This window comes from Podarcis gaigeae (genome assembly GCF_964106915.1).
Source record: "Podarcis gaigeae genome assembly, chromosome: 2".
Lineage (NCBI taxonomy): Eukaryota > Metazoa > Chordata > Lepidosauria > Squamata > Lacertidae > Podarcis > Podarcis gaigeae.
Genome location: NC_139679.1, coordinates 22,411,813 through 22,424,339, shown reverse-complemented (window position 1 = coordinate 22,424,339; position 12,527 = coordinate 22,411,813). Strand labels below are relative to the sequence as shown.

The following is a 12,527-nucleotide window of genomic DNA, read 5'->3' as shown; positions in this document are numbered from 1 at the left end:
GGAAACCAAGCTAAACCAGGTGACGCTATAAGTCATATATCATTTGCATATAAAGCTGGAAAGCAGCCTTACTTACAGTAAGTGAGCATAGGACCAGGGACACTGAACTTTTCCTCTTCCCATGCCTTACCTCTCCCCATGCCTGTTGAACTACTTTTCCCTTTTCCTGAATCACTTCCAAGGAAGTGTTCAGCATCCGTCTCCTCTCCGTTCATTCTAAAAGAAGATCCAGCTAACCTCCTATTTCGTAGGTGAGTGGAGTGAATATATGGAAAGAAATATTGTGCATGCCGGCATCGCATCTAGTTTGACCCTTGTGATCTGTACTTTGGGGAGTTGCATGGAAAGGTCAGTATAAACTGTCACTGATAACGGGCTTATTATGTAACTTCCACTACTGACGTGGCAGGTGGATGGCATATCATCTGTGACTGTATCCATGGTTGTGCTTACAGAAGCATGGATTACAATATGCATTCTTAAGATGTTTCTAAATCATGATATGTTGGGGTTCACTGATTATGAAGCCCATTTTCTGTCATACTAAATTAGAAGTGAATAGCTTGCCTTTCCACTAAGTATATCTTCTTGTTGGCATTGTTTTGAGAGAAGGTGCAGGGTTGGGTTTAACTTTAGTAGAGAACTTGGCAAACTGGTTGGATCTTTACAATGTTGGACAGTTGCTATTGAGCATCGTGTGTGTGTGTGTGTGTGAAATCACTCTCTCCCTATATGCACACAATGTTATTAACACTTGGTTATCTTTCAAGGTGTGGGCACTGAAACTACAGAAGTTTCCCCAAGAAAGTTAGGGCCAAATAATGGATAATGCTATGGTCTGCGAGGTGTTTCCAGGATTGCAGCTATTTAACAAACTAGTTTTGGTGTGGTATGAAAAAGAGTGGTTTAGAACAATAACCTTGAATAAAATGATTTGTAATGGCTACATACATGCCTTAGACTCTTTGTGAAAGGAAGCTGTGAACCGTTAAGGTTTTGAGTCTATGGCAGCAATGGGCAGAGTTCACACTTTCAGGATCTGCCTCATTTTTTACTGGAATCCCGAGAGAGCCACTAACTGGAGGCATGTGCAAAAGAGATAGAATTAAAGAATTCTAGGCCCAGGAATTTGGTTTAAGTCCCAGAATTGAGTGGAGCTCACAGCCCTTTTGCACACAAGTCTTTGTTCTCCCCCTCTGCCAGCTTTCTTCATTTTAGCGGCATGGGGGGGGGGGTTATTGTGCTAAGCAAGGTGCCAAAAATCCTGGCTGATACATTTCAAAATTCAAAATTCCCTTAGTTTCCAAATAGATTATGATCTACCTTCTACCCACCCCCTGGTCTATGGAATTGATCACATCCACTCAAAAGGAAGAGCTTCAGCGTGCCATGAGCTTAAGAAAAAACAACAATCATAAAGGGCAAACCTCTTCTGCTTTCAGTGGCTTGATCATACTGTGAATGCATACTTGCTACTCAAGTTCTGGAATTGCAAGCTGCTACTTATGAAAACAAAGACTGCTGTGTCATTGTTAGCAGGCAAGCTGAGATCTTAAGCACCTAAAGAGGAGCAGTTAACAGATAACTGTCTTGGCTGCCTTTTTCAACCATTTCTTAACAAAGGAAAGAGAATCCAGAGTCACGAAAAAGCATGTTTCATGAAAACATTCCCCAACAATAGCAGATCCTACGCACAACAACTTGCATCAAGGGTCAATGCAGTATCTATTAAAGTCAAACAAGAGATCGGTATATTGATTAGTTTGTGAATGAACTTTGAGAGATAGATGTTACATTTTTACTGCCTTGGAGGACTTTGAATTTTGGGCATGGAGGCAAGATACAGAAGCTAGATAAATTGTGAATGGGCAGTAAAATGGCAAGTGCAGTTCAATGTAAACAAGTGTAAAGTGATGCATGTAGAGGCCAAAAAACTTGATTTCACATATATGTCTGAACTGGCATTGACTGACCAAGAGCAAAGCCTTGGTGTTGTGGATTGCTATGAAGCTGTTGGTCCAGTGTGTGGGAGCTGTGAAAAAGGCAAATTTTCACGCTAAGGATGGTTAGGACAAGAATTGAAAAATAAAAGCACCAATGTCACAATGCCTTTCTAAAGATGATGGTGAGACCACACTAGGGGTACTGTGTACAGTTCTGGTTGCCTCGCCGCAAAAAGAATACAGTGGTACCCTGGTTCTCAAGCTTAATCTGTTCGGGAGTCTGTTCGACTCCTGAAAACCTTTTGAAAACCTAGGCATGGCTTCCAATGGGCTGCAGGAGCTTCCTGCACTCAGGCGGAAGCTGCAGAAGGATGTTCGGCTTCTGAAAAACGTTTGCAAACCGGAACACTTACCGTATTTTTCGTTCCATAGGACGCTCCGTCCCATAGGACGCACCTAGTTTTTTGGGGGGGAAATAAAGGAAAATTCCCCCCCCTTTATTCCCCCCCCCCCAAAACCAGGTCAGGGAACAGCGGGATGGCGGCACTGTGCCTCCCCGCTGTCCCCCAAGCTTGTGGGGCTGGCCGGTGTCTGCCCGGCGCGAGGGGCGTTCTGCTTCAGGGCGCCCCGCGCGCCGGGCAGCAGGCTGCTATCCGCAGTGTGGGGAGCCCTGCGGGAGAAGGTTTTTTGTTTTTTTTAGGGCATTCAAAATGATCAATGGGGGTGGAGCCACCTCTTCTATGAGGAAAAGTTGCAGGATTTGGGACTTTTTAGTTTAGAGAAAAGGCAAGTAAGAGGCAACGTGATAATGTTCCTAAAATTATGCATGGCATGGAGGAGTGAATAGAGAAATGTTTTCTCAATGTGCTAGAACTTACAGGCATTCAGTGAAGTTGAATGTTGGAAGATTCAGGGCAGAAAAAAAGGAAGTACTTATTCACACAGCTCATCATTTGAGTAGAATTTGCTCCCACAAGGGGCATCATGAGTAGCAATTGCATGGCTTTGAAAGAGGATTAGACAAATTCATGGTGGATAAAGCTATCAGTACCAATCAGGGCTATCATCTGCCTTCTTGGTAGGAGGCAGTATGCTAGAAACTGCAGGTCAGAAGAGCGCTGTTCTGCTTAAGTCCTACTTGTGCGTTTCTCATGGGCATCTATCTGGTTGACGACTATCAAGCAGTCAATCATTTTATTTGTATGCTAACTTTCCAAAGTTATAGCCATGCTCAAGGTGGCTAGCATAATTACCAACATAATAAAAGTAGTCATAAACAAGCAAACATCAATAAGTACACATTGAACCATTTCCAAATAAATCATAAGATCTAGATTAAATATACAAAAAAACCCCAATACCAGCAACACCCCACAACAATACCCCCTAAATGATACCCCAGCCAAGAGTCTGTCCAGCAGCCTCAGCTTTTGCAGCTGGAGTCAGCCAGGGTCCTGCCCTCCCAGGCCAGGTGGGAAAAAGTCTGGGAGGGGCAGGGCAGGGAGCAGGATGAGTGCAGGATTTTGGAATAGATTGGCTACTGGCCAGATACAACTGCTGTTCTTAAGTTCTTTCACTATAAACCCGGGGTAGGCAGAAGGCAGATGGAGATCTACAAGCAGATTGCAGAATGATTAAGAGTACATCAGGCGAGTTTCTGCCCCAAACTGTTTAACAATAGCAAAATGTATTCCCCACTCCCAATTGATTTTGAATACCTGTAGCGTCTCAAATGTAGATTTTTCTCTCCTATATGCAGGTAATCCCTGTATTTGGGTGAATGAGTTAACTGGCTCCATCCTTTTCATAAGTAAGCCCACAGGCCTTACTAGCCTGCAAAGGTCTTTATCAGCATGCTGAGGGATTTGAGGTCTTGATAGGACAGGCAACTGGACCAACCAAAAACGAGAATTTCAGAAGAAATGAATGCAAAGTTCCACATCTAGGTAGGAAGAATGAGATACACACATACAGAACAGTGTAGCACCTAGCTTGACGACAGGATATGTTTAAAAGATATAGGTGTTAAAACAGAAACTGAATATGAGTAGGAATGCTGAATAATTTTGTTCATTGATGCTCTCTGTGTTGTGGGCTGTAGTTCCCATAATCCCAGACCATTGGCCAGTATAGATAGTTGTTAGGAGCTATACAGTGGTACCTCGGGTTACATACACTTCAGGTTACATATGCTTCAGGTTACAGACTCCACTAACCCAGAAATAGTGCTTCAGGTTAAGAACTTTGCTTCAGGATGAGAACAGAAATCGTGCTCTGGCGGTGCAGCAGGAGACCCCATTAGCTAAAGTGGTGCTTCAGGTTAAGAACAGTTTCAGGTTAAGTACAGACCTCCGGAATGAATTAAGTACTTAACCTGAGGTACCACTGTAGTCCAAAGCATCTGTAGGGCACCATCTTGGCTACTGCATTAGGTTTGTCTTCAAACCATTCATAGCACAAGCTGTGAATGAGGTTTGTTCTTGGCTTATTGCTTGTGGTTTATGTGGGGGAAAACAAACCCAACCAGGGCTTAGCTCCCAACAGTACAGGTGCAGTAGGACCGAAGGAGAAGTGGAATGGTTGTGATTTTCAGTCTTTGCACCACCATGCTGCATGCTCACCTTTAAACCGTGGTTGAGCTTGACCATGCTTTGAAAGTGACATGTGAACCAGCCCACTAATTTTTGAGCGGTCTTCGAGGGCAGCCTCATTGCAGCACATTGCATTAACATTTCAGGAGTGTAAAGAACTGTAGCCACTCTCCCTCTGTTTGACATGGCTATACAGTGGTGCCTCGCAAGACGAAAAAAATTTGTTCCGCGAGTCGCTTTGTCTTGCAATTTTTTCGTCTTGCGGAGCGCAGATTCCCCGGGTATTAACAGTTTTACGAAAAAGGAAGCAGACTCGCAAGACGTTTTCGTCTTGCAAAGCAAGCCCATAGGGAAATTCGTCTTGCGAAGCACCTCGAAAAACGGAAAACCCTTTCGTCTAGCGAGTTTTTCGTCTTGCAAGGCATTTGTCTTGCGGGGCACCACTGTAGCTGGCTACGGGTACTTTGTGTCTTGAATGCCACTTCAGCCACCAATGGGAAAGTCAGATCTAAAAGCACCCTCAAAATTAACACCTGAATCTTTAGGGAAAGTGCACCCCCACCCAAAGCAGCCTGAACACCACCTCTCAGGTCAGAGAATGCCTGATCTCTCAACCACATAGGCTTTACCAGGGATTTCAGTAGTCCTGATCGTCAAGCCACTCCTCACTTACTGCTTCAGTCTTTTAGTTCTGAAAATTGTAATTGAATAACAGAAAAGGAGCACCCCTTTTGTGACGCACAAGTCCTAAAAGCAGAACAAATAAATGCGTGCTGGCAGTTATGCTAGCATTAAACAGAATTAGCAGCTGGCAGATCTTGATAAATGAATTGTAAAAACTGCAGTTTGCGTACCCAAGAGGGAGCGACAACATTAAATATTGAGTAAAGGTTTGGTGCTGTGATGGATTCCTCTGTGCACATTTGGTAGCTGCGTATTATCCTCAAGATTAGTACCAAACAACAAAGGCAGCATTGAGACTGCCCCAGTTGTCTTAACTGATATCGGACTAGTTCTGTTAGAGGTTACACTTCCTTCGCTGCTGCTTTGATCCTTCTGTGCTTTCCTTTTCTTTTGCCTGAGTAGGCTAACAAAGCAGAATGTCAACAACATGTCGGGGGTCTCACAAAACTGTACGGGTCAAAGCAGATCTTGCGAAAGATCGTCTTTCTGATCCGTTCAGCCTGGGCCTCCTGCTATGTTGAGCCTGTGTTGACTTCCAGTTCTATCAAGTGTAGCGAGGTGGTTCTGTGCATGCTCTTGCTACATCAGCAGCAGTTTGCCATATGCTTACCTGAGTTGAATTCAGTGAATGTTGGTGGTGTACATGTGGCTGAGAAGCAGGCATGGACTGACTGAAAATGGGAGCATCGGCTAAAGGAGAGGGTTGTGTGCATAGGCCATGAATCGTTAAGGCAATACTGTACATTGCTGCTCCCAATTTTCTGCTGCTGTTATGTTTGCTCTGAAGTAGAGCTAAGATTCGCAAAGCTATGTTGAAGGTGTGTCTAACCCAATGATAAATCTTGAAGATAAGCTTTAGTATGCCTAGGAATATACCAGACTAAGCTTCTGACCTTCAGAACTCATCACAAGCTCTTCCCAGGCAGTCTGATTTGGGGCTGGTCTTGCCATATTGCCAAGGCTGGCTGTTTTCAGAGTTCTGCTTCAAGGCAGTGTATACAATTGCTGCAGTGTTCAACAGGTGGAACCCCTGTGCACCAGGGATTGGATGAGACCTTTTAGCATAATCTCCAGCCTACTTTTTATTATCTTTCTGCCCAGCACAGTGTATATCTACAATTAGTCTGAGAGTTTATTTCCATCTTCTTGGTTCCTTTCATTCTGAATATTCTGTGATTCTCTCCACTTCATCAGATTCATCAGGATTTATTTTTGATGTGCAGTCCAATACTGTGATGGCTCAAGGAGGTACATTTGAAAACATGAAAGAGAAGGTAAGGAATTCCTGAACAGTTCTTTTAGCTGGGAGTTTGGCATGTTATATTGCTGCTAGATTCTTATGATCTGCGATGGACGGAAATTTGGAGTACAGTACATAAAAACCTCTGCTGTAGGCAAGGCTGTTACCCTTTTTGCTTCTTTGTTTGATTCCTGTACTACTGGTTTTGGGAGAAATGATCCCTCTGTAACTCTCCATTTCTCCTTTGCCTCCTTTCCTCTGCCATTCCTACAAGTGACTTTAGAGCCGTGATTGAGACATGTGCATTACCAAAAAAAATGGAGGGAGCTAGCATTTATTTGGGGGCAGAGATGTACTGGCCAGTTGCATTTGGCAACATATTGAGTCATAATGTAAGTGTTGCAGTAATAACTGAAGCAAAAGGGACCCAGGTGGCTTCAGTGCTGCTGTGTGTTCATGTTGCTTCCAGCTATAGCGTCTGTGAGAGGTTTGCTTCCTTGGGATGGGCTTCAGAAAAACATTGCCAGAGAAAACAACACTAATGGGCTGTTCCCAGAGCAAAACTGAAACTGACATCAGCTGGAAGAAAAGAAACTTAACTAGTTTCCTGTGTTGGAAGCAAGGGGAAATGTTTGACTTGGAAGCAAGTGGTTAATATGTGACCTGCATATCTCATTTTTCTAGATCAGTGCTGTGAGAGCAATAGTCCCCAACCGCAGCAACAACGAAATTATCCTGGTGCTGCAGCACTTTGATAACTGTGTAGACCGAACGGTGCAGGCTTTCATGGAAGGTGAGTTTTTTAATAACCAGGTTCTATCTCAGATGCTGGCTGTCATCTGTGATGGGGATAAATGGTGGCTAGGGGTTATGGTCCTTGCATTGTGAATATGTGCAGTTACAAACTCTTCACTTTTGCACCTAGTGTATTTGGTGTGGGTGTTTGTGATTCTTGGTTTTGTTGGGGACCAGGAAGGTAACATTTGGGGTGTGGAATTTGGTATGGAGAAAGACTGGAAAAGAAGGAAGGGTGTAAGAGTAAAGAGTTCCACTTTGAACATTTATTTCCTTTGCATGTTTTACATGCAAAGACAATCCACATAAAAGGGAAAATCAATCCTCAGCTCTGTAAACTGTTGAGGGGAAAGTCTCCTGGGCAACTATTTTACAAAGATCACAAGCAAGCATGACTTCCAAATATGCATCATTGTGGCAAAATAGATATTCCTGCAACTTTCACACAAGTATACATACTTAAAACAAATATTTGGTTCATGTAGGACATGTGTGCAAAGCCCCCAAAATACTGTTTTCTAACTTTTTAATGAAGAAGCAGCCATACATTTCTAGATTTTACTTTCAGTCAACGTGGGCTAGAAATTTGTTTCTCGGCTCATAAGTTTGTGTGCTTGGATCAGTAGAATTTTGCTTTAGCATCTGGGTTCTATATTGCACCATCCTGACAATATAAATTCCCACTTTTCCTGCTTCATTCTTTTGTATATGCTTATGTAGGTACATGAACATTTAAATGTTTATTACTTGAGGCTGGACAAGAGCCAGTTTGGTGGCCAGCCCAAATGTACCTCTCATTAAATGGTAATTGTCTTTAGACTACATAAGGAAAGTTTTTCTTGGCTTTTCTCAGAATGAGCAGCACATTGGTTTCATTCCTGAATATGTTTTCTTTCTTTCTTTCTTTCTTTCTTTCTTTCTTTCTTTCTTTCTTTGCATATACTCTTTCAGAATATATTTAGGATCCACATGAAACAAAAAGGCCATATTTCGGTATAGGATTGAAACTAGAATTGTACGCACAGAGTTCTTAAACTCTTTTGTCGCTACACTACCATAAAAAAAAACCAACCAATGTGTAAATTATCTATACAATGGCTAGAAATAATTTTTTAGTTACTTGGAAGTTAGGAGACTGTACTTCCAGTGCCAGGAAACACCTCTGTATTAATGCAGTTTTATTGCTCCAGCACATGCATGCTGCAACACATTGCGTGGAATACTGTGATTCAGAAGGGGCACACTTGAGTTCAAATTAGATCTCTGCAGCAGCCTGTATCAGTTTTATCTAGTTCTCGCTGACATTTCTTGTTCCCAAACCAAACAGGCACTTTGTAACATACAAAGACTTTGAATATCAGGAGAAAATTCCTACAAGAGCCCCTTGTATGTAAATCCTCATCCCTCCTTCGTTTTCCTGGCTCTAACTTCATGGAAATTCAGGCTCTGCTATATTTTACTCTTTGGTTTTTTTGGTCAAAAACTCTCAGAAAACACCTGGGGATAAGAGGATGGTCTGCTTTCCAACCCATGGGCAGAGAAGAAATATATAATTCTTCCCTTCATGTGCTATCTGCGCCACATCAGTTACTTATGTAACTCTAGATTCTCTTTTAATATCTCGTGTTACTATCTCCTTTCTACTTCACATTCATAGCGCATAATTCATAATACATTTCTGCTTACGATTTTTCTTTTTCGAAAACAGGTAGTGCCAGTGCAGTGTTGAAAGAATGGACAGTAACTGGAAAGAAAAAGGTAAGCCTTAATTTGGTCTTGAACTGCAGTGTATTGGGTTGGTTTGGAGTCTTTCTGGAAGGACCATGGGGCTTTCTAAGCCCATCTTCTTGTACCACTCACACCAAACGGCAATGACGCAAGAAAAAGAGAATCTGTCGTAGGGCAGCACTGCGTATTTATTACTAGATAATGTTGATCTGAGAAACTACTCCAGTGTCTGGTAGCTTTTGGAACAAAGTTTCAAAACCACAATTCACTTCTGCTTAGCATTATTGGGGTGTGTGTGTGTGCGTGTGTAAAATACTGCCCTATACCCGCAGGTTGGTTCACAGAATAAACAGAATATAAAACCACAAACCATTCATGAGAGATGGTATCATGTGGGAACATTTTCAGCTGGCATGCCGAAAAAAATCCTAGTCCTGCAAAACTGTTCCTTGGCACCTGTCTATTAGGCTTCTTCCAGGTTCAGGGGTAGTTTCCTGATTTCTTGATTAAATTGTTATCCCTTTGGCCAGTGAAAATGTTACTCAGCCATGTCCCTGGCTTCTAAGATTTCACAGTGTGGTTCTCACTCGCTGTCAAGCACACCTTTTCAGTTGCAAGGGCTAAAAATGGAAAGCTGCAACTCTCAGAGCCCATGAGAGCCCAGTGACACATCCTGTGCCTTTTCTGCATTTGTACAAAATAGTGGTGTGCACACATCTGTGAGTGCAGCCAGTCCTTCAGAATAATTGATGGTTGAGAGCAGTATTTTTAATGCTCTCCTGCACTAAAGTCTTTCTCAATGCAGAGTTGCCATGCATAGTACACTTGGGCCACATTAATCTCAGTCTGTCGGTTCTAATTGTTAAATAAATCCATCCCACTTTTAAGGGATCAATGCCTAGGACGTTCAGCTATAAAGTATCTAATTATCTGATGTTAAAGTAGTAATAATGATCCTGGAAATTAAGCTTAGCGTTTTTCTTTCCTCTCCCCCTTCCCCCTTGGTGGGGTGGATGTATTAATCCCTAGAACAAAAAGAAGAAAAGTAAGCCAAAGCCTCCTGCAGAATCGAGGGCCAGCCTTCCTGACCCCAGCAAGCCAGCATCCACCGAAGAAGAACAGTCTGTAGCTTCATCTGATAAGGGTGGGATCAACGGTTACCATGTCAATGGCTCGGCCAATGACACAGAGTCTGTGGACTCACTCAGCGAAGGTTTGGATGCGCTTTCCATAGATGCCAGAGAGTTGGAGGAGGGCGAGCCTGCAATGCCTGAGGTGCCTGATGGAGCAGGTTAGTTCTCTGTCAGGTTGTTGCCGAAAAGCAGTACTGCTGCTTGTGTGTGTAAAGAAATAGGAGGGCCTTGTTCTCTCCCTTCTGCTGTGCTTAAATATGTAATATAATAAAAACAGATTAAATACCTTTTTTGCTGTTTAGCACTTTTAACAGAAAGGAGGTCAGCTAGTTCTTTGGAAATACGGTGGAAGTTATTCCAGGTTCCCAGAGGAAGGAGATGGCAATAGGAGCGAATTCTGCTACAGTCGTACCTTGGAAGTCAAACGGAATCTGTTCCAGAAGTCGGTTCAACTTCCAAAAGGTTCGGAAGCCAAAGGACGGCTTCTGATTGGCTGCAGGAGGCTCCTGCAGCCAATCAGAAGCTGCGGAAGGCACATTGGACGTTTGGCTTCCCAAAATAGTTTGCAAACCGGAAGAGTCACTTCCAGGTTTGCAGCATTTGGGAGCCAAAACGAGAACTAAGCTGTTCAAAAACCAAGGTATGACTGTATAAGGTTGGGTATCTAAATTTTGCACTAAAGGCTCACTTAGAAGTGGCTTCATAGAGATGGATGCTAGTGTATCTTCTAGGTAGATGAGTGTTCATAGCACATTGTTCTTTCTGGCGATATGGTGCTCTGCCAAAACTATAAAGAGGTGCCTAGGAAAAATAGTTTGGGAACCCTGGCTTACATAATTGCACTGTTTTACTGTGTTATGATCTTCAAATGCATGAAGTAGGACCTTCTTTTCCTCCCTCTTTAGTAACATTAGAAAACGGGCTAGCAGACCTCAGTCCAAAGCCTGCCACCACACGGTCTTCCCAGAATGCCCAGCCTCTCCGGGTGCAGCCTGAACTGAGAAGCTCCAGCAAGCCGCTCTCCAGGCCTGTATCCAGCAACCATTCACCTGCCCCTTCATCTCTGACGATGCTGGATGAGGTCCCTGCGTCCTCTGGAAACAAAAAGCTAGGTAGGCTGGGTGGGATCTGTGACTGCTGCATGATTCTGTTGTTCATTTTCTAGGCTTCGCTGAGCACATCATAGTTTCGCCGAGCAGATCTGGAAACAGCTACAGAGTGACTACATTTGTTCTAATTACTGGGCTGAAAAGTTTTTATGTGTGCCTCTTCTTGTCTCACCATGGGGGTAGGAATGGATAGCATTGGACTAGGATCCGAAAGATACCTAGGTCAAGAGCCTGCTCAGCCATAAACAACACTAGATGACATTGTCCCAAGTCACTCTCAGCCTGACCCTCCCTCACAGCTTCTATGAAGGTAGAAGAGGAAGAACCTGACCCACCATATATGCTGCTCCCAACTCCTTGGAGAATGGTGGTATAAAAGATGAGAGAAATAAATGTGCCCACGTCAATGGGATCTTGAAAACTGGATATAAAATTGAAAGCTGTTAGCTCTTAGTTCCATATGCTGTAAAGAGTGTATGCAAAGGCATTAGAGATGTACAGTTGTACTTTGAAAGTCGAACGCCTTGGGAGTCGAATGTTTCGGCTCCCGAACGATTGAAAACCAGAAGTGAGTGTTTTGGTTTTCGAATGATTTTCGGAAGCCAAACGTCTGGCGCGGCTTCCGTGGCTTCCAGTTTGCTGCAGGAAGCTCCTGCAGCCAATCAGAAGCCATGCCTTAGCTGTCGAACGTTTTGGAAGTTGAACGGACTTCGCAAATGGATTCCGTTCGGCTTCTAAGGTACGACTGTATTCTGTTTGTCTTGTTCATGTCCAGCAGTCTTAGGAACATGTCTGCATGCTGCTCCTCAGCCCAATATAAATGAATCATTTATATTACTGTTCTGCAGCTCTTTGGGCTAGATTCAGCTAAATAATTGCACTAGCAGGAACCAGCAATATAAGTCCCACTGGTGCAAAGTGATTTTTCTCAGCTTTTTTTCCTCCATATACTGCCCTCCTCAAATCAGCTTTGGGATTAGAACAGCAAAAGAAGGGAAAATGGTTCCGTCTAGCACACAGAAATACGTGTGCTGACAGAACAATTGTAATAGCACAGCATTGAATTTTTTATGTCCATTTATTATCTTGTAAAAATGCATTAAGAAGACGTTTTCTAAACAATAAATCACCATCCTTGTCTTTCACTGTGTTTTAACACAAACACTGTGCTAGCTGCTACATTGGTATCTTGCACCTGGTGGGTCCTGAGTTGTGATCTTCCTGTGGAAGATTGAAACTGATAGTTCACCTCCTGCTTCCCCACTGCCTTGGTGGTAACTTTCCAAGCCTGCTTTAATGTCAGA

At 43.2% G+C, this 12,527-nt stretch overlaps 1 protein-coding gene across 2 annotated transcripts in view; it reads left to right on the top strand.

Annotated features, from left to right (window-relative positions):
* Nucleotides 1–12,527, top strand: part of SPATS2 (spermatogenesis associated serine rich 2) — a 48,091-nt gene that overhangs the window by 23,567 nt on the left and 11,997 nt on the right. For both annotated transcript variants that reach the window (XM_083727596.1, XM_083727597.1), the window contains exons 3-7: nucleotides 6,413–6,492; nucleotides 7,143–7,251; nucleotides 8,962–9,011; nucleotides 10,011–10,272; nucleotides 11,020–11,226. In XM_083727596.1, coding sequence (XP_083583722.1) covers nucleotides 6,413–6,492; nucleotides 7,143–7,251; nucleotides 8,962–9,011; nucleotides 10,011–10,272; nucleotides 11,020–11,226 — 708 coding nt within the window. The remainder of the gene's footprint in view (nucleotides 1–6,412; nucleotides 6,493–7,142; nucleotides 7,252–8,961; nucleotides 9,012–10,010; nucleotides 10,273–11,019; nucleotides 11,227–12,527) is intronic.